The sequence below is a fragment of the Pristiophorus japonicus genome, chromosome 1 (genome assembly GCF_044704955.1).
Source record: "Pristiophorus japonicus isolate sPriJap1 chromosome 1, sPriJap1.hap1, whole genome shotgun sequence".
Taxonomy (NCBI): Eukaryota; Metazoa; Chordata; class Chondrichthyes; family Pristiophoridae; genus Pristiophorus; species Pristiophorus japonicus.
In genome coordinates, this window is record NC_091977.1 from 517,073,113 (window position 1) to 517,096,991 (window position 23,879).

The 23,879-nt window shown below is 44.4% G+C and overlaps 1 protein-coding gene across 5 annotated transcripts in view; it reads left to right on the forward strand.

Moving 5' to 3' along the window:
* The window catches only part of ankrd12 (ankyrin repeat domain 12), a 304,379-nt gene that overhangs the window by 127,805 nt on the left and 152,695 nt on the right, over positions 1–23,879 (forward strand). For all 5 annotated transcript variants that reach the window (XR_011596100.1, XM_070896030.1, XM_070896060.1 and 2 more), the window contains one exon: positions 22,820–22,970. Coding sequence is in view for 4 of the 5 variants with exons in the window: in XM_070896030.1 (XP_070752131.1) it covers positions 22,884–22,970 (87 nt within the window). In the remaining variant the exon portion in view is untranslated. The remainder of the gene's footprint in view (positions 1–22,819; positions 22,971–23,879) is intronic.

The following is a 23,879-nucleotide window of genomic DNA, read 5'->3' on the forward strand; positions in this document are numbered from 1 at the left end:
AGCCAGCCATCACTCGATGAGTGTGGTAATGAGCTATTACCTGCATTGCATTGTCAGGATTGTCCAGTTTCCTGGTCAGTTATCTTTTTTGCATCAAATGGATGAGGTCTGTACAAGAGATAATGGCTGGTGGTTTGAGTACTTTGAAACGGGTGGGGTGGAGTGGAACTGGTGTCGTATAGACAATAGGAGAGCACCATTGGGGGGGTACTTGTCTCAGCAGGACTTGCCTCCTAGCTGTTTAGCTGTTTATGCCAGCCGACTGCTTGTTGCAGAAATTCCTGGAAGGACTAGGACTCCATTTTGTTTTATATTAAAAAGGGTACAAAAATACCGTGTGGTACAGCTTAGATAAAAATACATTTCCACAGGACACCGGGCAGATCCGTGGTGGGGTCGTCCGGAAACCGGAAAATGTTCCGAAATCCAGACTCGGCTGTCTGACTCCTCCCCCTACCTACCTCTGCCCTGGCAAAAATGTTCCGAAATCCGCAAATACCCGTAATGGCCTCGATCCCAAGGCTTCCGGATTTCAGACATCACACCTGTAATGCTATTCCTTTTATCTTGGCTGATCTCAGTGTATACTCAGTGTATACTCAGTGAATACATCTTGAACCTCCCATCTGAAAATAACCCATTTTCTCAGAGTTTTCTCAAATGTTGTAAATAAGATTATGCCTTTTGTGGATTTAATAACCAAATACCTGTACATCTGTTTAGATTACAGGACGTATTACTATTTCCAGGCTTGAGTATTGCACTTCTCTTAATCTGCATGAAACTGTATCCCTTGCCTCAGAACAGACCTATGTCGATATTTGTTTGGGGAGAAGTGAGTGCTCAATTCAAATCTGTGGTCATAGATGATTCATTGAATACAACTTCATAAAATTAATTGAAGTTATGTTAAACTTATATCGAACCACACCAGTACTATGCTCTGGTCTGACCTCCATATTACAAAAGAGGCACTGGAGAAGGTGCAAAAAAGATTCACAAGAATACCAGAACTGAAATGTTATAACCTATCAGGAAAGACTAAAGTGGCTGGGGCTCTTTTCTATAGAAAAGAGAAGATTGAGAGGTGACCTCCTGCAGAGGTCTTTAAAATTATGAAGCGGTTAGATAGGGTAGATGTGGAGAAGATGTCTCCACTTGTGGGAGAATCCAAAACTAGGGGCCATAATATAGGATAGTCACTAATAATCCCAGTAAGGAATTCAGGAGAAACTTCAGAGAATGGTTAGAATGTGGAACTTGCTACCACATGGAGTAATTTTGTTGAATAGTAAGGATGCATTTTAAGGGAAAGCTAGATAAGTACATGAGGGAGAAGGGACTAGAAAGAGATATGTCAGTTTGAGATGAAGTGAGGCTTGTGTGGTGCATATATACGGGCATAGACCTGCTTGCTTCTGTGCTGTAAATACTATGTAAAACAAAAACTCATTTAGAACCATTTGGAAAGATTAGCATGTCAATGAATGTAAGCTTTTTGATTTTGGTTACTTTTCATGGAATCTAGATAGAATTTTCTTATTTCATGTGGATAAGAATCAATAGAATTAATTTGAGCAGAAACAATTCTAATCGCCCTTTTCTGTAGTCTTCTATTACATAAAAACAGTTAAGTATAACAGAAATACTTTAGATTGCCTTATACATCTCTTGTTTTTTCTGAGTTCAGGATGTGGAAATAGAGACTGTTTACAATTGAAAAAGATTTGGCCATTCCCTTTGGATGGGCCTCTGTTACATCTTTCACCTCATTACTCCACAGCCCCATCAATGGATGAGCCAGAAAGCATGAAAATGAATCTACAGCCACAAAAAATATTATTAGTATTCATTGCAGTATACATTAGTAACTGTTTTATTTCATTGTGGCTTTACATGAAGATCTATGGCTCCTGTCACAAGTATTGATTTCTGATTTTCTGGTTTAAGAAATCTGTTCTTAGGAATTGGGTTTTGTATTGGGTTGCAACTCATCCTTTCAGCTCTTGAGATTAGGGTTCTTATTTAACCCCGATTGATGATATGAGAGGCTTCTCTCTCTGCTGGCAGGCTGGCTGCACCCAGTAATATTAGTTTGGGTAGTCTCAGACTTGTTCTGCATGGGGATGGATCCACAGTATAAACTGCTAATTTGCCATTATTTGGCAATCTTTCTGACAGATGTCAAAATGATTCCTGATGGAGTAAATACAACAGTCACATTGGTACAGTAAAAGTGCTATCTGAAGTCATTGCTACAGCACATTGTTGAGGCAAAGTGAAAGGAGCTTTATCCTACTATCTTCAGTGAATTTTGTGCTTAATTTTTTAAACTCTTTAGCAAAGTATTAAAATAATTGGTTAACAGAACCCAGTAGATGTTCAGTCCTCAAATATTAAATTATCCAGTTCTTCCATGAGCAGGCACGTGATGTAATGTGTGTGGGAGTCGATATCATGCCGTCCTTCAATAATATTCCATTTACTATATAAAACGTGTCAGAGCTGTGTAAACGTGTACAAATCCAATATTCCTGTTTTGTATAATTAGTGATTGAACCTCTAAATTAGCCCAAATATACTTAAGCCCTGGATCCAAGAGCCAGATAAATAAAGTTCTGTTGCCAAGTTCAAAATGGAGTGCATGTTAAAAAGCATGCAGCTGTAGTGGTTTTTTCCTTACTTAGCTTGTCCATTCCACAAGTGCTGGCAAAAGACATTCCCATTAAAATGTAAAACCTTTCTGCATTTACAAAGATATTGTTTTAACATTTTCTTTAAAATTGCTTCTAATAGACAAAGTAGTTAATGGGACAGCAGCTTTGTAGGAGGCTAGCTCAGTTATGAGAACAACTGCAGTATGTTTCTATCTGCTAAGAAAATGTTATGAAACCACTCTCGTAGTATCAAGTGATACGGTTTCATAAACCAGTAGGCAACTGAATACTCTGTGTACATTGCAGTGTTCATAGAATCATAAAAATTACAACACAAGGCCATTTGATGCATTGCACCTGGCAATTGTGAGCTCTTCAACTGTAGCTGTCAACTCTAATTCCATTTCCCTGTAAGCTCTTAAATTCTTTTTCAAAAGCGGTTATTCTCTCTACCTCAATAGCCACTTGTGATAAAGCAATGCTTGTTCTAATAACATTCTGTATGGAACGATTTCTTCTAACTTCATTGTTTATTCTTCCTGTAACAAATCAAAGTCCTTGCTTGTGCATTCAATGTTCCTTATTCTAAAACCCAAAATTCCACTTGTCTTTTTATGGCCTTTTCTACCTGTACACTTATCGTTTTAAAAACTTGTGTATCAGGAATCCTGGATGTCTTTGTTCCTCCACTCTTAAGAATCTTGCCACATAGACCATTCTTTTGCTTTCTTTTTTCCAAAATGTACTACAGGGTACATATTTATCTGCACCTGTTTATCTTTCTACATTCATCTGAACCCTTTACTGTGCCTCCTTATTTGTTACCATTAGGAAACTATGATCCCGCTTGTGGTATGAACAATTAATTTATATAATTGGAAAATACAACAGCTCCAGCACCCATTCCTGGGGCATATCACGAACCCACATTCTGGAACTCGAAAACCTTCCATGTATGTCTGGTTTTGAGTTTGCTATGGTGAAAGAATGGGCTTGCAGTGGATTGTTGGCCTGATTTTTTTTTTAGGACTGAGTAGTAGCTGTTATCTTGTGTATGATCATCCTAGTAATATATTTTCATAATTTGCATTATTTACCAAATGGAAATTGTTTTTGTATCCCAAGATATTTGTTTATAGAAATCCAATGGGACAAGTAATGGATGAAGAATTTCAAAGATATGGGTGATACTGGGAAAACTATTTATTGCCTATCCCTAGTTGCCCTGAGGAGGTGGTGACTGGCCGCCTCCTTGAGTCACTACAGTCCTTGTGCCAGTTTCTACCTCCATAACATCACCTGTCTGCTCCTGCCTCAGCTCATCCATGCTTTTGTTACCTCTAGACTTGACTATTCCAATGCTCTCTTGGCTGATCTTTCACCCTCCATAAACTTCAGCTCATCTAAAACTCTGCTCATATCCTAATTCGCACCAAGTCCCATTCACCCATCGCCCCTCTGCTCACTAACCTACATTGGCGCCAAGTCCAGCAACACCGTGATTTGAAAATGATCATTTTTGTTTTCAAATCCTTCCGAGGCCTCTCCCCTCCCATCTCTGTAATCTCCTAAAACTGTCCAAGATCTCTGCGCTCCTCCAATTCTGGCGTCTTGTGCATCCCCAATTTTAATTGCTCCAGCATTGGCAGCCTTGCCTTCAGCTGCAAAGACCCTAAGCTGTGGCATTCCCTCCCTAAACCTCTCTGCCTTCTACTGCTCTTCCTTAAGACATTTCTTAAAACCTACCTCTTTGGTCAAGCTTTTGGTCACCTGTCCTAATATCTTATGATGTGGCTTGGTGTCCCAAATTTTGTTAACATTCCTGTGAAGCGCCTTGGGACATTTTACTAAGTTAAAAGCACTATTATAAATGCAAGTTGTTGTTGGTGTCCCTATAATGGTGATATATAGAGAATTCCAGGATTTTAACCTCGCAACAATGAAGGGATGGCAGTATGTGCTCAAGTCAGAATGGTGTGTTACTTGGGGGAACTAGGAAGTGATGGTTTTCCCAAGATTTTTCTGCTCTTGTCCTTCCCAGTGGTGGAAGTTTTGTTGAATTAACCTTGGTGAATTGCTGCAGTGCATTTTGCAGATACTGCAGTCACAGTACTTACAAGTTTGATATTGATTCCAGCAGCAGGACCATAAATCAGGTGGACTGCTCTGTCCTGGGCGATATTGAGAATCTTAAATGTTGCTCCAGCTGCATTTATCCAGGCGATTGCTGCGTTTGTATCACACTCCTGATTTGAGCCTTTTAGATAGTGGAAAAGCTTTAAAGCTTCACGAGGTGAGCCACTTATTTGAGTATCTCCATCATTATCATCATAGGCAGTTCCTCAAATCGAGGTTTATTTGCTTCCACGTCAAAAAGGTCACAGGTGTTTCAATGAAAGACCTAATATTCTAGGTTCTGAACTAAATCTTGCGTGGACTCTTTAACGTGTGGTGACCGTTGCACACCAGCCACCACATGGGCTTGACAGAGCTAGGTCTTGATCCAGTAGCAAGGATTAACCAAGGCAACTGGAGACCAGCTCTGTTGCACAGACCTAGTGCGCACATCACCGTGTGGGCTGGCCCGTGCTGCCCCTGGGCCCTCACCTCTTCTGGGCCCTGAACTCACACCTCTCCTGGGCCCTGAACTTGCACCTCTCCTGGGCCCCGATCACGTCCCTCCACAATCTCTCGCTGCTCCTTCGTCCCGACCTCTCCACTCCTGCTGTACCTGCCCATGCTCCAATAACCGACCTGGACTTTGGTGACGTCCCTTTTCACTGCCATTGCTCTCCTGTTCCAGCACGTGCTGCTCCCTGGAGTGGTACGCCGCCACACTGCTCCTTCCGCTCCCCGGCCTGCTCCGATGGTGCTCGCAGGCCGGGGGCCGCTCAGACTGCTGGGCCACTCAAACATCCATAGTAGCAAACTCTATTTTATTTCTCTCAGCACAAAAGTTAGAAGCTTAAGTGCCGGTTTCATCTTCGTAGACTCATAGAAAAACCTTTGTCCTGCTTGTAGTCTGTGTTGATGTGGCTAGTCCAGGTAAGCTTCTAGTCAGTGGTACTGTTGTTGAAGATCAAGTGGAAGAGGTTGAGCCTTTTCTTGCTGCAGATGTTCATCGCCTGGCACTTATGTGGTGCCAATGTTACCTGTCACTTGCTAGCCCAAGTCATCATGGTGTAATGGAACTTATTAAAGAAAGTGGCTGATGAAGGGATGATTCATTTCTGATCATTTTAAATCCTTTCCTTCATTTCAAAGAAAAATAGAATTATCCAATAATTTGAATTAAACAACATAAATATCACAACAATTTGATGCTTAAAAATGTTGATTATTTGAATTAAGCTGGAATTAGTGAAGGTGACACAGCACCTATATATACAAGTCAGTTGTCAATCAGTGTAAAGCAGAACTCTGGATCACTTAATTGAGAGATCAATATCTTTAACAAACGCATTTTGTAAATGCAAGAACAGTTTTCTGCTGAAGGATGTTTGCATAAAGCCTACACATCAATGACCTGCTTTTTTACTCGCGCTGAGGACATTGAGGATGACCCAAGAGAGGTCTTCACAATTATGAAGAGTTATTATAATAAGGGTGATAGATTGTTTCCAGTAGTTAGTGAGACAGTAACAAAAGGGCACAAATTTAAATTAATCTCAAAATAATTAAAGTGGAATGTTGGAAAAAAAATCACAATAGGTGTTTCATGTTTGGAATTCTCTGCTGATTGTTGAAGCAAAGTCCATAAATTCTCTTTTTAAAAGGGAATTGCATGCCCCAAAATAGCCTTATGTCCCTCTTTTTTTTGTTGTTTGTATTTCTTCTGCTTGACATTCTCCCCTTAATCTACTGAAGATTTGAACTATTTGGTAAGATACAATATTACAGATGTTGATGACCCTCTAATACCTCAACCAAAGATGCCGCCTTCATGTGAGAGTTTCGGTAATGAGTGTTTGCATGCTATTAGACTCTGGACAATCACAGCTAGGCGGATCCTGTTTTCATCTGATATCCACACAAATTGGAAACATTTTAGTTGGGGTCACTAGGTATTAATCATTAAGTAGGAACCCTTCCTATTCCAGATTACTTTCTGCCACTGTAACTTAATAGCCACTGAATTACTTTTGCACTGTAGTCACTGTTTTGCAGACAAAAGCAGCAACCAGTTTGACAACAGCAAACAGCAGTAAGATAAGCAAACTGGTGGTATTGATTTATGGGTGAATATTGACCAGGACACCAGAAGAAAGTGCCATGCAATCTTTTATGTTCATCTGAATATGCAGACAGGGCCTCAGTATCGTCACAGCTGAAAGATGACCCGTCAGACATTGTTATACTAGTGAGCTGCAGTGAAGTGTCAGTCTAGCTTATATGCTCAAATCCTAGAGTGGGGCTTGAACCAAAAACTCTCTGACTCAGCAGTGAGAATGTCATTGAGCCAAGCTGACACTTATCCCCTCTTGCACATGGCAAGTTGCTTGTATTAAATGTTTCTGTCGGTCTTCACTGTAGGATATTTTTACCTACTTCAGAGTGGGGACTTTTCTTTTGCTCGACTGCCTGAGGCCTAGTCTTCCATTATTTTTATTTTAACCCTGTGATCACTGACGGATTTGAAAATAGCTAAAAAGAAAAATAAATCTCATGGTTCTGTGCTGCTGATATTGGGAACAGTTCCCTCTCCCTCTGGTATTGTCCTCCCACCTGCCTTTCAAATCTGTCATCAGCAAGCCCATCCTCATTAAACTATCTTCCAATCTCCAACCTGCCTTTCCTGTCAAAAGTCCTTGAACCTGTTGTCGCCTCCCAAGCTCTGTACCCATCTTTCCATAGAGCAACTCCGTTTGAACCTCTCCAATTAGGTTTCCGCACTGAAATGGTCTTGATCAAAGTCATATATGAAATCCTGAGTGACTGTGATCATGGTGCACTATCCCTGCTTGACCTGTCTATAACCTTCAACACCGTTAACCATGTTATCCTCCAACAAAAATCCTCCGTTGTCTAGCTGAGTGGGACTTCCCTCTCCTAGTGGCGTTCTTCTCTATCCAGTCGTAGCCAGAGAATCTCCTGCAATTACTTCTCTTCCCACCCCTGCATCCTTACCTCTGGAGTACCCTAAAGATCTATCCTTGATCCCCTCCTATTTTTCATCTAAATGCTCTGACATCAGCTGAAAACACATCCGGTTCCAACTGTATGCTGACGACCCCAGCTCTACCTTTCTACCACCTCGCTTGACCCCTCCATTGTCTGTGTTGTCAGGTTTTTTGTCCAACATCCAATACTGGATGGGCAGAAATTTCCTCCAATTAAGTATCGGGAACACCAAAGACAGTGTCTTCACCCTTGTGCCCCTCACCTGTGCCACAAACTCCATGCCCTAGCCAGCGATTCCATCCCTCTCCATGGTCACTGTCTCAGGCTGAACCAGATAGTTTGCAACGTCTGCGCCCTATTTAACTCTGAGCTGAGCTTTGGACCCCATCTCTCTTTCCCCCCCCCCCTCCCCCCATTATCAAGACCGCCTCCATAATATTGTCATTCTCTGCCTCAGCCCCAACCCATTTGCTATGAAGCCCTCATCCTTGCTTTTGTTACCTCCAGACTCGACTATTCCAATACTCTCCTGACCGACTGCCCATCTTCTTACCGTCATAAACTTGAGCTCATCTAAAACTCTGCTGCCCTTATTCTAACTCGCACCAAGTCCCATTCACCCATCGCCCCTGTGCTACATTGGCTCCTGATCCCACCAATGCCTCTAATTTAAAATTCCCATTCTTGTTCAAATCCTTCCATGGCCATGCCTCTCCCTATCTCTGTAACCTCTTCCAGCCGACTGCATTCTGAGAACTCTGGATTTCTCCAATTCTGTACTCTTATGGATCCTCAACTTCCAACGCCCACCTTTGACAGACGTACCTTCAGCTTAAGACCCAAGATCTGTAATTTCAAGATCTAAACTGATACATTCAAAATAAAGGATGAAATTGAATACTGTGTACAATGAGCAAGTGTGACCTTAGCTCCTTTAATAAGACTCCAGAGTGCAGGTACCTCGTGGGTGGCCTGCTTGTATACCGTGCTCCCTTGGGTCTCCAACAGGCAGGCCCTCTGGTTACAAGGGGTTAAATACATAACATAAACCTCTCCACCTTTCTCTTTTAAGATGCTCCTTAAAACTCTACCTCATCCTTGCTTTTGTTACCTCCAGATCTCCTGGCCGGCTGCCCATCCTCTACCCTTCATAAACTTGAGCTCTTAAACTAAGCTTTTGTTCGCCTGCCCTAATGTCTCCTTTTTTGTTTCGGTGCCAATTTTTTATTTATGTTCCTATGAATCGCTGTGGGACGATTTACTATGTTATGGTCGCTATGTGAATGCATGTTTTTTGCTGAGGTTGTCTCTACTTTGAAGAATAATATTTCTAGAATTCAGACCGGAAATGGCTCCAGATGAATTTTATAATTTCTCATTATATCTAGGCCACCTTAAAAGTCCAGATTTGAACCTGCATCTTTAACACGTTCTTTAAATTGTCATTACTACTCCGAACTCCATTTTTCTCTTTTTTGCATTCTTAAAATTGAGCTTCAAGGCATGTATCCATTGGCACAAGTCTATGTGTGGCAAGAACACACTGAAATGCAGTGCACTTTCCAGTCCCTAATCTTTCAGATCTTTCCATTTTACAGAGATCATAGTTAGTTTCTACAGCTCTAGAGGGAAAAATGATTGGCATGCAGCCACAGCTAAGTCTGAGTGAAGTTATGAGACTGTCTGTCACTGCTGTTGGCACAGCCCCACTGTACTTGTATTGTAACAACCATGGTATGGAGTCCTGTGGCTTAACGGCCTGGCCTCTATCCTTCATTGAACGTCATGTACTCGGTTAAATTATATTTGGCATGGCTGAGGCACTAAATGAGTATGTTGCATATGTCTTCACAAACTGAGAGGATGCTGCCAATGTCACAGTAAAGGAGAAAGGGTAGAGAAATTGGATAAGATAAAAATAGATAAAGGGGAGGTACTTAAAAGGTTGGCAGCGCTCAAAGTAGAAAAGTCACCGGGTCCAGATAGGATGCATCCTAAGTTGCATGGGAAATTAATGATCCCTTCATCCGTCATTAATAAAAGAAGCTGGGATTGTTCTCCTTAGAGCAGAAAAAGTTACGGGGAGGCGGTTCGGTCACCAAGTATACAGATTTAAGGTAATTGGCAAAAGAACCAGAGGGGGTTGAGGAGAATTTTTTAGGCAGTGAGTTATTATGATCTGAAATCCACTGCCTGAAAGGATGGTGGAAGCATATTCAATATTTGATCAGAATTGGTTAGATACTCAAAGGAAAAATATGCAGTGCTCGCAGGAAAGAGCAAGGGAAATGACTAATTGGAAAACTCTTTTGAAGAGCCGGCACAGGCACGATGGTAGAATGACCTCCTTTTGTGCTATATGATTCCATGATAATGTTTGTGTCCTTTACTTGTTTAATATCACTGGTAGTTCCTTATGGAGGAAGAAGCATGTGTCATAAGGAAATCGTTGGTGCAATGATACTTAGAATAGTGTGTCCAGATCTGGTTGCAACAAAAAAGGATATTGTAGCTATTGAAGAGAACAAGCAGAATGATGGAGGGATTATATTATGGCAATAAATTAGGCATCTTTTCACTGAAAAAGAGATGGTTAAGAGGTTTTATGATGGCTGTTTTAGGATTCTAAAGCAACTAGATAATGTAAACTATGACCAGCTGTTTCACTTTGCTCAGAACAGTAGAGCCAGAGAACACAGCTTGCGCTTGAAGGGGGTAAATTCAAAACTGATCTGCAGAAACATTTCAGTGAGCAAGTAATGAAATGGACCAACAGATGAAAGACGCGTTTCAATGTTATTAGGTGTCAGGTAATGCATGTTGGGTGGAAAAACAAAGAATGGGAAAGTAGACTTAATGCAAAGACATTCTAGAGTCTGGATGAGCAGAAACATTGGACCTAAGTTTCGGGCCGTGCCTAGAACGGCGCAGCCCAAACCTGGACGCCTGTTTTTCGCGCCACAAAGTGCGCCTAAAAAATACTTAGCGGTTCTCCGGCTCCCTGCAGGTCCTCTGGAGCTGGGCGTGGCGCGGCACGAGCTGTGGGGGGGTGGAGCCAGGTCCCTGCGCTGAAATCAGTGCCGGGACCTGCAGTAGCTCCAGGCGCCCAAAACTGTGGGAGGGGCCCGAAGCACGCAGCCCCTAGCCCTGGCCGAATGGCCTCACTGGGGCTGCGTGGATAATGCTGCACCTCCCATGCCCAGCTCCTGCTTCCGCCCGACCCACCTCCCGCTCCTCCCCCCGCCAGCCCCCGGACCCGACCCGGCCACATACCTGTAAATCTGGTGCTGGGGATGGGCCCTGCCCGAAGTCTTGGGCCCGGCCCGTTCAGCCTCCCTCTCCTTTCTCCTCTTCTCTCCCCCCTCCCGTCCCTTCTCTCCCCCCCCCCTCCCGTCCCTTCTCTTTCCCCCCCCCTCCCGTCCCTTCTCTTCCCCCCCCCCTCCCGTCCCTTCTCTCCCCCCCCTCCCGTCCCTTCTCTCCCCCCCTCCCGTCCCTTCTCTCCCCCCCCTCCCGTCCCTTCTCTCCCCCCCCCTCCCGTCCCTTCTCTCCCCCCCCCTCCCGTCCCTTCTCTCCCCCCCCCTCCCGTCCCTTCTCTCCCCCCCCCCCCCCCCCGTCCCTTCTCTCTCCCCCCTCCCGTCCCTTCTCTCTCCCCCCCCTCCCGTCCCTTCTCTTCCCCCCCCCTCCCGTCCCTTCTCTTCCCCTCCCCCCCCCTCCCGTCCCTTCTCTCTCTTCCCCCCCCCCCTCCCGTCCCTTCTCTCCCCCCCCTCCCGTCCCTTCTCTCCCCCCCCCCCCTCCCGTCCCTTCTCTCCCCACCTCCCGTCCCTTCTCTCCCCACCTCCCGTCCCTTCTCTCCCCCCCCTCCCGTCCCTTCTCTTCCCCCCTCCCGTCCCTTCTCTTCCCCCCTCCCGTCCCTTCTCTTCCCCCCTCCCGTCCCTTCTCTCCCCCCTCCGTCCCTTCTCTCCCCCCTCCCGTCCCTTCTCTCCCCCCCTCCCGTCCCTTCTCTCCCCCCCTCCCGTCCCTTCTCTCCCCCCCCTCCCGTCCCTTCTCTCCCCCCCTCCCGTCCCTTCTCTCCCCCCCTCCCGTCCCTTCTCTCCCCCCCTCCCGTCCCTTCTCTCCCCCCCTCCCGTCCCTTCTCTCCCCCCCTCCCGTCCCTTCTCTCCCCCCCTCCCGTCCCTTCTCTCCCCCCCTCCCGTCCCTTCTCTCCCCCCCTCCCGTCCCTTCTCTCCCCCCCTCCCGTCCCTTCTGTCCCCCCCTCCCGTCCCTTCTCTCCCCCCCTCCCGTCCCTTCTCTCCCCCCCTCCCGTCCCTTCTCTCCCCCCCTCCCGTCCCTTCTCTCCCCCCCCTCCCGTCCCTTCTTTCCCCCTCCCTTCTCTTCTCTTTCCCCCTCCCTTCTCTTCTCCCCCCCCCCCTTCTCTTCTCTTCTCCCCCCCCCCCTTCTCTTCTCTTCTCCCCCCCCCCCCCCCCCCCTCGCTCCCTTCTCTTCGACCCCCCCCAAGACAGAGAGTGAGAGAGACACACACACAGACAGAGAGATAGAGACAGACACACTGGGGGGGGGGGGGGGGGGGCAGCACGCTGTTGGAGAGGGCTCCAAGTGCTGCAGTCGATAAGTAGAAAATGTTTTATTTATTGATTTTTTAAATTTTTTTGCATTATTTTTTTTGATTGATTTATTGGTTAATTTATTGATGTATTTATCGTTTATTATTGATGATGGCTCTTTATTTGTAAAACTGAAGTGTTTAATGTTTGTATACTTCACTTTAACCCCCCCCCCCATTCCCTACGCCTGATGTGTAACCTACGCCTGATTTTCTAAGTGTAGACAAGGTTTTTCTGAGCGTACAAAAATCTACACTTACTCCATTCTAAGTTAGTTTGGAGTAAGTTTTCACTGCCTAAACTTTCAAGACGGGCATAAGTGGCCGGGCACACCCCCTTTTGGAAAAAAAATCTGTTCCAAACTGAAACTGTTCTAACTGACTAGAACTGGAGCAAAATAAATGCCGAGAATTGCAATTTCTAAGATACTCCATTCTAAACCAGTTGCTCCAAAAAAACAGGAGCAACTCAGGCTGACACTTGGCCCCAAAGAAGTTTGCTGCAAAGAAATATATATATCACCGTTCCTCAATCTTCGCTGGGTCAAACTCCTGGGACTCCCTTTCTAACAGCATAATAAAAGAAAGCAATTGATATATGAAATCTGAACTAAAATCCACTTTTGATGGAAGCTATTAAAATAAAAAGTTACCTGTAAATAATTGAAGACTTTTCAGCATGTTTACTTACACCATTATGCCTCATATGTATTCTCCAGCTAACCAGTAGTGTCCAATATTTTTTCTGGCTGTAGCCCAACTGTACAGGCCAGCAATGTAGTTCCCCAGACATTTTGAACGGTATATGACCATAAATGAAAGTTGTGATTGCATATTTGAATTTGTATTGCAGCTGGTGCTCTGGGTTCCATCCTGCTATGTAAATGGGGAGATTCTACAGCACCAAGATGTCTCCAGTAGAAATTTTCTATGACAAATTGTAGAATTTCCTATTTTATGCATGCCATTTCTGTTTTGCTCACATCTACTTTGAGTACTGATATCTCAACTTTAAATCTTTTACTTCGATTATGAGCAAGCTTGAGAAGTGAGTAACAAAATAGTAATGTGCCATCTAAATAAGTTTTAAAATTTTAATTAACTTTGTCCTGCCATCAACTATCTTTCAGAAATAGTGGAACATTGTAAATGTGTATATTTCCCATTTTTTTAAAAGTCTGCAACATTTCTAACTCGATGCAGTGCAGCATTTATGTTACATAGAAAATAGGTGCAGGAGTAGGCCATTCGGCCCTTCGAGCCTGCACCACCAATCAATAAGATCATGGCTGATCATCCCCTCAGTACCCCTTTCCTGCTTTCTCTCCATACCCCTTGATCCCTTTAGCCGTAAGGGCCATATCTAACTCCCTCTTGAATATATACAATGAACTGGCATCAACAATTCTCTGCGGTAAGGAATTCCACAGGTTCACAATTCTCAGTGAAGAAGTTTCTCCTCATCTCGGTCCTAAATGGCTTACCCCTTATCCGTCGCCTGTGACCCCTGGTTCTGGACTTGCCCAACATCAGGAACATTCTTCCTGCATCTAACCTGTCCAGTCCCGTCATAATTTTGTGTGTTTCTATGAGATCCCTTCTCATTCTTCTAAACTCCAGTGAATACAGGCCCAGCTGATCCAGTCTCTCCTCATATGTCAGTCCTGCCATCCCGGGAATCAGTCTGGTGAACCTTCGCTGCACTCCCTCAATAGCAAGAATATCCTTCCTCAGATTAGGAGACCAAAACTGAACACAATATTCCAGGTGAGGCCTCACCAAGGCCCTGTACAACTGCAGTAAGACCTCCCTGCTCCTATACTCAAATCCCCTAGCTATGAAGGCCAACATGCCATTTACCTTCTTCACCGCCTGCTGTACCTGCATGCCAACTTTCAATGACTGATGTACCATGACACCCAGTTCTCATTGCACCTCCCCTTTTCCTAATCTGCCGCCATTCAGATAATCTACCTTCATGTTTTTGCCCCCAAAGTTGATAACCTCACATTTATCCACATTATACTGCATCTGCCATGCATTTGCCCACTCACCTAACCTGTCCAAGTCACCCTGCAGCCTCTTGGCATCCTCCTCACACCTCACACCGCCACCCAGCTTAGTGTCATCTGCAAACATGGAGATATTACACTCAATTCCTTCATCTAAATCATTGATGTATATTGTAAATAGCTGGGGCCCCAGCACTGAGCCCTGTGGCACCCCACTAGTCACTACCTGCCATTCTGAAAAGGACCCGTTTATCCCGACTCTCTGCTTCCTGTTTGCCAACCAGTTCTCTCTTCATGTCAATACATTACCCCCAATACCATGTGCTTTAATTTTGCACACCAATCTCTTATGTGGGACCTTGTCAAAAGCCTTTTGAAAGTCAAAATGCACCACATTCACTGGTTCTCCCTTGTCCACTCTACTAGTTACATCCTCAAAAAAAATTCTAGAAGATTTGTCAAGCATGATTTATCCCTTTCATAAATCCATGCTGACTTGGACTGATCCTGTCACTGCTTTCCAGATGCGCTGCTTTTTCATCTTTAATAAGTGATTCTAACATTTTCCCCATTACCGATGTCTATAATTCCCCGTTTTCTCTCCCTCCCTTTTTAAAAAGTCGTGTTACATTAGCTACCCTCCAGTCCATAGGAACTGATCCAGAGTCGATATTGGAAAATGATCACCAATGCATCCACTATTTCTAGGGCCACTTCCTTAAGTACTCTGGGATGCAGACTATCAGGCCCTGGGGATTTATCGGCCTTCAATCCCATCATGTCGTATGTAGTTACTATGAGTGGAATATTTCAAATGGATTTGAGGGTACATGTATTGTCCAAACAATACAAATATATGTGTGCCTTCTGTTAAGTATCTTGCACTGTGTGTTTTACCTGTTTGTGGCTGATTACAACAAGCAAGTTGGCAGCAAGCAAGAAGCATATACTTAGCAGCACTGCTGTCACCATGGTAGTAGTGGAGGCCCCGACCTTCCGCTGATGGCTTCTCGCAGGTCGGGGCCATAAAAGAAGCGGCGAGCGGCGGACATGGGCAGCGTGGAAGCCACTGCAAGGTACAGCACAAGCTGGTGCAGGAGGGCAACGGCAGCAAAGAGTGATGTAAGCAAGGTCCAGGTTGGTGATTAGCGCATGGGCAGGTGCAGCAGGGACAACGAGATTGGAGCTGTGAGAGACTGTGGAGGGATGTGATCAGGGCCCAAGGGAGGCGTGAGTTCGGGGCCCAGGGGCAGCACGGGCCAGCCCACAATGAGATATGTATACGCACTGGGTCCGTGCAGCAGAGCAGATCTCCAGTTGTCTTGGGCAAGACCTAGCTCTGTCAAGCCTGTGTGGTGGCTGGTGTGCAACGGCCACCACACGTTTTAAAAAAAAAAAAAATCCACACACAGGCATCTTCCACCCTTAAGGATGTAGTTCTGGTTCTTCTTTCGAAACACCTGTGAACTCATCATTTTTTGGGGGCGTGGATGCAAGTCATCCTCGTTTCGAGGGACCGCGTATGATGATATTTTAGTCTGGCATAAATTTACAAAGCTGATCGTATTTGAAGTTTTCAAAATTTTGTATAAATGGCAGACGTGCTTATTTGTACTACCAAAATGGCCACCATGCTCCTGTCTATGATTGGTCCTCTTGGAGGATAAGCTACACCCTGAAGTTTCACTGGAATGTCTAACTGAAACCGCCCATCCCACTTTGCAAATTGTAACTCGATCCACTTTGACTTACTGAAACCACAGAGGACAGAGCTTCCCAGAAGACAGCAAGGGCCAGCCAAAGTGACCAGTCCGAGTGCATGCCTCCCCCAGCCGAAGTGTCTTGCCCCAAGCCCTTATTTAAAAAAGGAGGCAGACAGAAAGCAGGAAACTATAGACCAGTTAGCCTAACGTCTATCGTTGGAAAATGCTGGAATCCATTATTAAGGAAGCAGTAGCAGGACATTTGGAAAAGCATAATTCAGTCAAGCAGAGCCAGCATGATTTTCTGAAAGGGAAATCATGTTTGACAAATTTGCTGGAGTCCTTTGAGGATGTAACGAGCAGGGTGGATAAGGGGGAACCAGTGGATGTGGTGTATCTGGATTTCCAGAAGGCATTCGATAAGGTGCCACATAAAAGATTACTGCACAAGATAAAAGTGCACTGGGTTGGGAAGCAATATATTAGCATGGATGGAGGATTGGCTAACTAACAGAAGTCGGGATAAATAGGTCTTTTTCCGGTTGGCAAACAATAACTAGTGGGGTGCCGCAGGGATCAGTGCTGGGGCCTCAACTATTTACAATCTTATATTAATGACTTAGATGAAGGGACCAAATGTAATGTAACCAAGTTTGCTGATGATACAAAGATGGGTGGGAAAGCAAATTGTGAGGAGGACACAAAAAATCTGCAGAGGGATATAGACAGGCTAAGTGAGTGGGAAAAAATTTGGCAGATTGAGTATAATGTGGGAAAATGTGAGGTTATCCATTTTGACAGAAAAAAAATAGAAAAGCAAATTATAATTTAAATGGAGAAAAATTGCAAAGTGCTGCAGTACAGAGGGACCTGGGGAGATTTGTGCATGAAACACACAAAGTTAGTATACAGGTACAGCAAGTAATCAGGAAGGCAAATGGAATGTTGGCCTTTATTGCAAGGAGGATGGAGTATAAAAGCAAAGTCTTGCTACAACTGTGCAGGGTATTGGTGAGGCCACACCTAGAGTACTGCATTCAGTTCTAGTCTCCGTATTTAAGGAAGGATATACTTGCATTGGAGGCAGTTCAGAGAAGGTTCACTATGTTGATTCCGGAGATGAGGGGGTTGACTTATGAAGATAGGTTTAGTAGGGTGGACCTGTACTCGTCGGAGTTCAGAAGGATGAGAGGTGATCTATCGAAACATAAGATAATGAGGGGTCTCGACAAGGTGGATACAGAGAGGATATTTCCACTCATAGGGGAAACTAGAACTAGGGGGCATAGTCTCAGAATAAGGGGCCACCCATTAAAACTGAGATAAGGAGGAATTTCTTCTGAGGGTTGTAAATCTGTGGAATTCACTGCCCGAGAGAGCTGTGGAGGCTGGGTCATTGAATATATTTAAGGCGGAGATAGACAGATTTTTGAGTGATAAGGGAATAAAGAATTATGGGGAGCGGGCAGGGAAGTGGAGCTGAGTCAATGATCAGATTAGCCATGATCTTATTAAATGGCGGAGCAGGCTCGAGGAGCCAAATGGCCTGCTCCTGATCCTATTATGTTCTTAAGTGCATGCCTCCCCCAGTCCCAGTGCCTTACCTCAGTGCAAGTGCATCCTTCCCCCAGCCAAAGTGCCTTACCCCAGCATGCCCCCCCCCAGCGCAAGTGCACCCCTTCCCCAGCCAAAGTCTCTCCTTACCCCAGTGCAAGTGCGTGACCTTACACCCCCCCCGCCCCACCACCATAGATGGGGCATTGTGTGTGGATTGTTAACAGGTTGATTCGGTATGAAGTGAATAGTGACAGTGTCGTGACTTCTGGATTTCATCCACTCCAACGATATCCCTTGTAGGGGGTTGGAAGAACGTGATCCATTTTCCTTCCGTTTCCTTCCCCTCTTTCTCTTTCCCTCCCCCCCCCCCCCCCCCTCACACCTATGTCTCTCTTTCTCTCACCCCCCCCCCTCTTGCTCTCGCCTCCCCCACTTCCACCCCCCCCCCCCCCTCCAGCCTCTAGGGCCCTCTCGGACCCCGCCAAGATCAGGTTGGCATTCTCGGGCCTCAGGTCCATCTTCTCGGCACCACGCGGAGTGAATGATTCAGGACTGGGGAGGGCAGAGCTTGACAGATGGCGCATGGGGGGGGGGGAGGGCGGAGCTTGACAGACGCATGCACAAAAAACACGCAGTACAAATAGTTACAACGATAAATGGCATACATGCCTAAGCTTACAAAAAAAAACCTTGTAAAATTGAACAATGAACAATTCAGATGTTTGTTTTTGGGTGGCATCTACCCGCAAATAAATTTGCAATCAAGATGTGAAGTTCCTGATTAGCTGCACGCATACAGTGGCTGAGCATAAATTAATTTCTGTGGTATCTCAAGAATACTGTTTCTTCTACTGTCGGCTTAATTACTCTTATGGTGTGTGTATCAACATCAATGGTGTTATTACACAGTCCTTCATTAGTGTTTTGTCAAATGAATGTGTCTACAATGTGTCACTGTCATATTTTCCAAAATATACTTTATTCTGCGCATAAAGTAACTGGTTTGTTTGTTATCCAACATGTTCAAACAAGCTGTACTAATATTAAAAGCAGAGTAATAGGGCCCAAGTTTCCACATGATTTGCGCCTGATTTTTAGGAGCAACTGGTGGAGAACGGACTGTCTTAGAAATCGCAATTCTCCACATTTTTTTTTCTGCAGTTCAAGTCAGGTAAAACAGTTCTACTTTGGAACAGAATTTTTTCTTCGAAAGGGGGCGTGTCCGGCAATGACGCCTGATTTCAAAGTTTCCACAGTGAAAACGTACTCCAAACTAAAGTAGAATGGAGCGAGTGAAGATTTTTGTAGAACTGAAAAAACCTGTTCTACACATTAAAAAATCAGGCGCAGGTTACAAATTAGGCGTCCAGAACGAGGTGGGGGGGGAAGGGAACTCATTGAATTCTACAATAAATCCTTATTTATACTTCTACAAATATTATACAAATAAATCCAACCTGAATAAACATTTATAAGCAAAGAAAAGATTAAATAAACCATCTTCCTACGAAGCACGGAGAATTCTGCAGCCGTTCGTTGCCGCTGAGCGGGGGGGGGGGGAGAAGAAAGAGAAAGCCGTTCGTTGCCGCTGTGCGGGAGGGGGGGGGAGGAGGAGGAGACAGCCGTTCGTTGCCGCTGAGCGGGAGGGGGGTGGAGGAGGAGGAGACAGCCGTTCATTGCCGCTGTGCGGGAGGGGGGAGGAGAAAGCCGTTCGTTGCCGCTGAGCAGGAGGCGGGGGTGGGGGGGAGAAAGCCATTCGTTGCCGCTGAGCGGGAGCGGGGGGGGGGAGGAAACAGCCGTTCGTTCCCCGGGGGGGGGAGGAGACAGTGAGAAGGTTGCAAGAAGCCTCAGTGCTGATGGCAATGTGCTTTTATTTAAAAAATGTTCAAAAATTAAACAGCTACAAAGAACTACAAAAATGGCCGAGTGCCAATGTTTTTTTCACACTGCGCGTGCGCGAACGCTTCAACGCGCACACGCAGCGTTGCCGGCAGGAAAAAAACTAATTTAAATAGTACCCACCCCCTCCTACTTACAAAATCGGCGCGAGTGTAGGCTCTGCCCCCCCTGGGCGCCGCGCCAGACAGACGAGGAGCTGCAAAGCGCTCCAGAATCGCGATTTTTTTTGGCGCGAAAAATGGGCGCCCAGCTCGGAGGGGCGCCCGTTTTTTTTCGTGTGGAAACTTCCATAGTGTGGAGGCAGGGATGTACAAGAGAAAGTTTAAGAGGGGGCAAGAGTTGGGAGTTAAGGAGTTGGGACAGGGTGAGGGCTTTAGAGACAAGAACAAGAATTTTAAATTGAGGTGTTGGATGACCAGGACCCAAAATAAGTCAGCAAGGATAAGGGCGATGGATAAACGGCACTTGGTGCGGGATAGGATATAGGCAGCAGAGTTCTGGTGAGCTGAAATTTAAAGCGGGTGGAGGACGGGAGGCTGACCAGGAGACCATTACAATAAGTAAGTCTGGGGGGTGACTTAGACATATTTAAGATTTTTGATAACAGATAAGCTGAGCTGAGCAGGTTTTGTGGTGAAGAAGTTATGGGGTCAGAAGCTCAGCTTGGAGTCGAATAGGGCACAGAGTTTACAAGCATGCGGGTTGGGCCTCAGGGTGTCTAGGTAAGGGGATAGAGTTGTTTGTAAGGGTATAGAGTTGTGGTGATCACCAAAGACACTCGCTTTGGTCTTCCTAATGTTTAGCTGGAGAAATTTACAGCTCATCCAAGACTGGGTATTGGACAGTCTAACAGCATAGAGGCAGTGAAGGAGTTGATAGGGATAGAAGTGGGTGTCATCAGTGTACGTGTGGAAGTTTAGTCCAATATTTGCGAATGATGTCACCATGTAGATGAGGGGACGAAGGAAAGATCCTTGAAAGACTTCCAAGGGGATAGTGCAGGGATGGGAAGAATATCCATTGGTTGAGGTGCTGTGGCTACCAATCAGATAGCTAAGACAGGGAACAAGCTGTACAATGGAGGAGAGCCATTGGAAATGTGGTTAATTATGTCAAAGGTTGAAAAGAGGTCATGGAGGATGAGAAGGGATAATGCACAATGGTGTTTGTTGGCAGATTTCCCATGGTTACAGTCACAACAAAGCATCTGAGTGATTCAAAACCGAGTGGTTTTAAATAACAAGCTTTAACATACAGTGACTAATAGTATTGTCCTTGTACAACTGTTGTACATTATTTCATTAAATGGCCAGCAATTAATACAACCTGTTTGCTCTACGAAGCTCAAACTGATCAGACTTGTAATCTTTTGTGGGCTGCTGTTAAGGTGAAAAGACTTCCGACTGTCCACGAGAGCACACTATCTTTTTGGGAGGCCATGTTCTACCCTTAAGCTATTCGACTACCTTGCGCTGCATGTACTGATAACAGTATCCCGCCACATCTTAATTGTTTTTTTCACTTATCTGTAAATGTCTGGTCTTTTACATCTTATCATATGAGCAGTCCACGATAGGGCCTTTCATGTTAGGTTATGGGTCTCCCTGCAACCAGTCCCTTATCTAGGTATAGATTTGAAATTTCAACATTTTCTCCATATTCAAGCATAGTGGTTATGTTACTGGACTAATAATCCAGAGGCCTGGACTAATGATCCCGAGACATGAGTTCAAATCCTACCATGGCAGCTGGGGAATTTAAATTCACTTAAATAAATCTGGAATAAAAAGTGACCATGAGACTACCCATCTGGTTCATTAATGTCCTTCAGGGAAGGAAATCTTCCGCCCTTACCCAGCCTACATGTGATTCCACAACAAGTCACTCATCAAGCCACTCGGTTGTATTCAAGTGGTGGCTCCCAATCACCTTCTCGAGGGCAATTAGGGATGGGCAATAAATGCTGGGCTTTCCAGTGACCTCTACATCCTATGAAAGAATAACATTTGCTCTCTAGCCAAAATGCTGGAGCAAAGCAAGCTGGGATATCCCGACCATTTGGGCCACTTTAAGGCCACTGTTGGTCACAGAAAATGCCATTTATGACTGGTTAGTGGTATTTTGGTGCTGTGGAAGGGGCAAAAATCTGGGAGGAGATGGCGCATTTAAGGGCATTGGAGATGGGGCAATAAGGTGGGTTTTTTTTAAGAATGGATGATGATTTTGAAAGGGAAATGGACAGCACATGAGAGGGAACCATTTAAAATATCATAGCTTGGGCCCAGGATTCATATCTATAATTCATGGTTCTGGTGAATGCCAAGTTTGGATTAGACACAGTTCTTCAGGACTGCACTCAGCAAGAGAGAGGGATGCTCTGGTCATTCTTGTTTCTTTTCAATAATTCAAGTCCCATTGCAGATTAAGCTTGTGATATCCAAGTGCATTTCCAAACAGGGCTCCCTCTTTAAGACTATGAGACATGCAAGAGATTGAAGACTAAGTACTAAGGTGGATTTGTGGCAAAAAAGTATAAATGGTCATAATGACTTTCCTGCTTAGGAGGGGTAGTGGAAGATGGTAAGCAGAGTCAAGTTGGAGCCTGTTAAAGGGAGATTGGAACCAGATTATCTGTTGTGGTGCCCTCAGTAATTAATACCTCAGCCAGCCCAGTCTGCTGTGCTCCAGGCTCATTTGATAATTGACTAGCTGATCTAGTTCATTTGGATCTTGAGGGTTAGACCTATCACTGGGAGACCGTTGGTTAAATGGTGTAATGGTGAGCACTCTGGACTTTGAATCCTGCGATCCGAGTTCAAATCTTGGTAAAGGCTGTCACTGGGAGCTAGAATTCTTCCTACTTGGCTCCAAATAATTTTGTAAATCAGAGGCCTAATGGATGGGGTGGTCTAGTTGTGAGAATCTTACCAATGTTCAGTGCTGTTTAGGCTGCTTGGTTTTAACCAGTTAAATGACAGTTGTATTTCTAAACATACTTGGGGATCCCTGAGGTCTGATTCTTGCCAACATGCATCTTGATTTGCTGGACTTGGGTAAGTGGGAAGGTGTGCCCTCTCCTTATCAGGTCAATGTTGACTTTCTAGTTAATAGTTCAGATTAATTAATTTTCAGCATGGTGATGGATTTCATGTGTCTGACATCAGTTAATTCTTTAAAAAATTCTCAAACAATTTTAATTAAAGAAAGTCAATTGCAATTCTAAGGCTGTGAATGCAGTAAGAAAAATACATTTTACTTCTGTTTTTTCAGATAAAGGATGACCATATTGTTGCCTGAAACAGGCAGCTGAGGAGAAAGGAACAAAAGCTGTAAAATGCCCAAATCTGGGTCTTCCAGAACAGCACAGACTGAAAGTTCTGATTGCAACAGCAACATGGTTGAAAAGCAGACTGGAAGAAAGGTAAGACATGCTTAAGTGGTGTCTTATTGTAAATAATAGGTTTGCATATATACAATTCCCTACTAAAACTAGGAATATTTTAGGATTTTATTAATATTATTGAAAATTTGCTATTTAGATTTGCAGACCTGAATTACCATTTGCAAATTTGAATATATTAATTTGAATTTCCTATCTCAGGAAAGAACTTTGCACATGAAGTCTCATTCTCAATAGCCATTTTTAAAAGAAAGAGTTATTAGAATTAACACAGTATGCTTTTTCATCTGATTCTGAGAGCTTGGAATATTTGAATTTCAGTTGAGTGTTGATTGCCTTATCGGGGTGAGAAGAACAGTCATCTGGCAGGAATTATGAATTTTGACTGTGTAAGGGAGTTGAATTCATGTCTATCACATAGATACAGTATTCTATTTCTTCCATGCTAGTTTCCATTGATGTTTTTGGCACAAAGGACAAAATATTTAAAATGCTAAATTTACTGCATTCTACATTTTGAAACTACGCAGATATTGTTTTAGGACCAGGTATGGTTTGCCTTGAATCTTTCCAGGGGGCCCAAGATACTGTGTCATCATTGTTTTCACATCAGTCATGTAAACCCAATTTTCTCTCAGATTTGATTTTTTCTGCGATTCCGAAGCCAATTATGAGTCGCTGCATGTGTGCAAAATTCTAATGTCAGTGTGACAACACCCTCCTGCTAAGTGCATTTCAGTGCAAATGGCATTGGAAAACTGCACATTTAATATGAGCTGCCATACACACATGATGCAGGAATAACACTGCCAAATTAAAAATCAAACTCTGTTCTGAAATCCCCAAATAGCAGCACTTTTATTCCTCATACTAGTGTGGTAGAGTTATAGTGCCGTTCCCGGGACTGTGGTACCGTTGCTATGGCTTGTA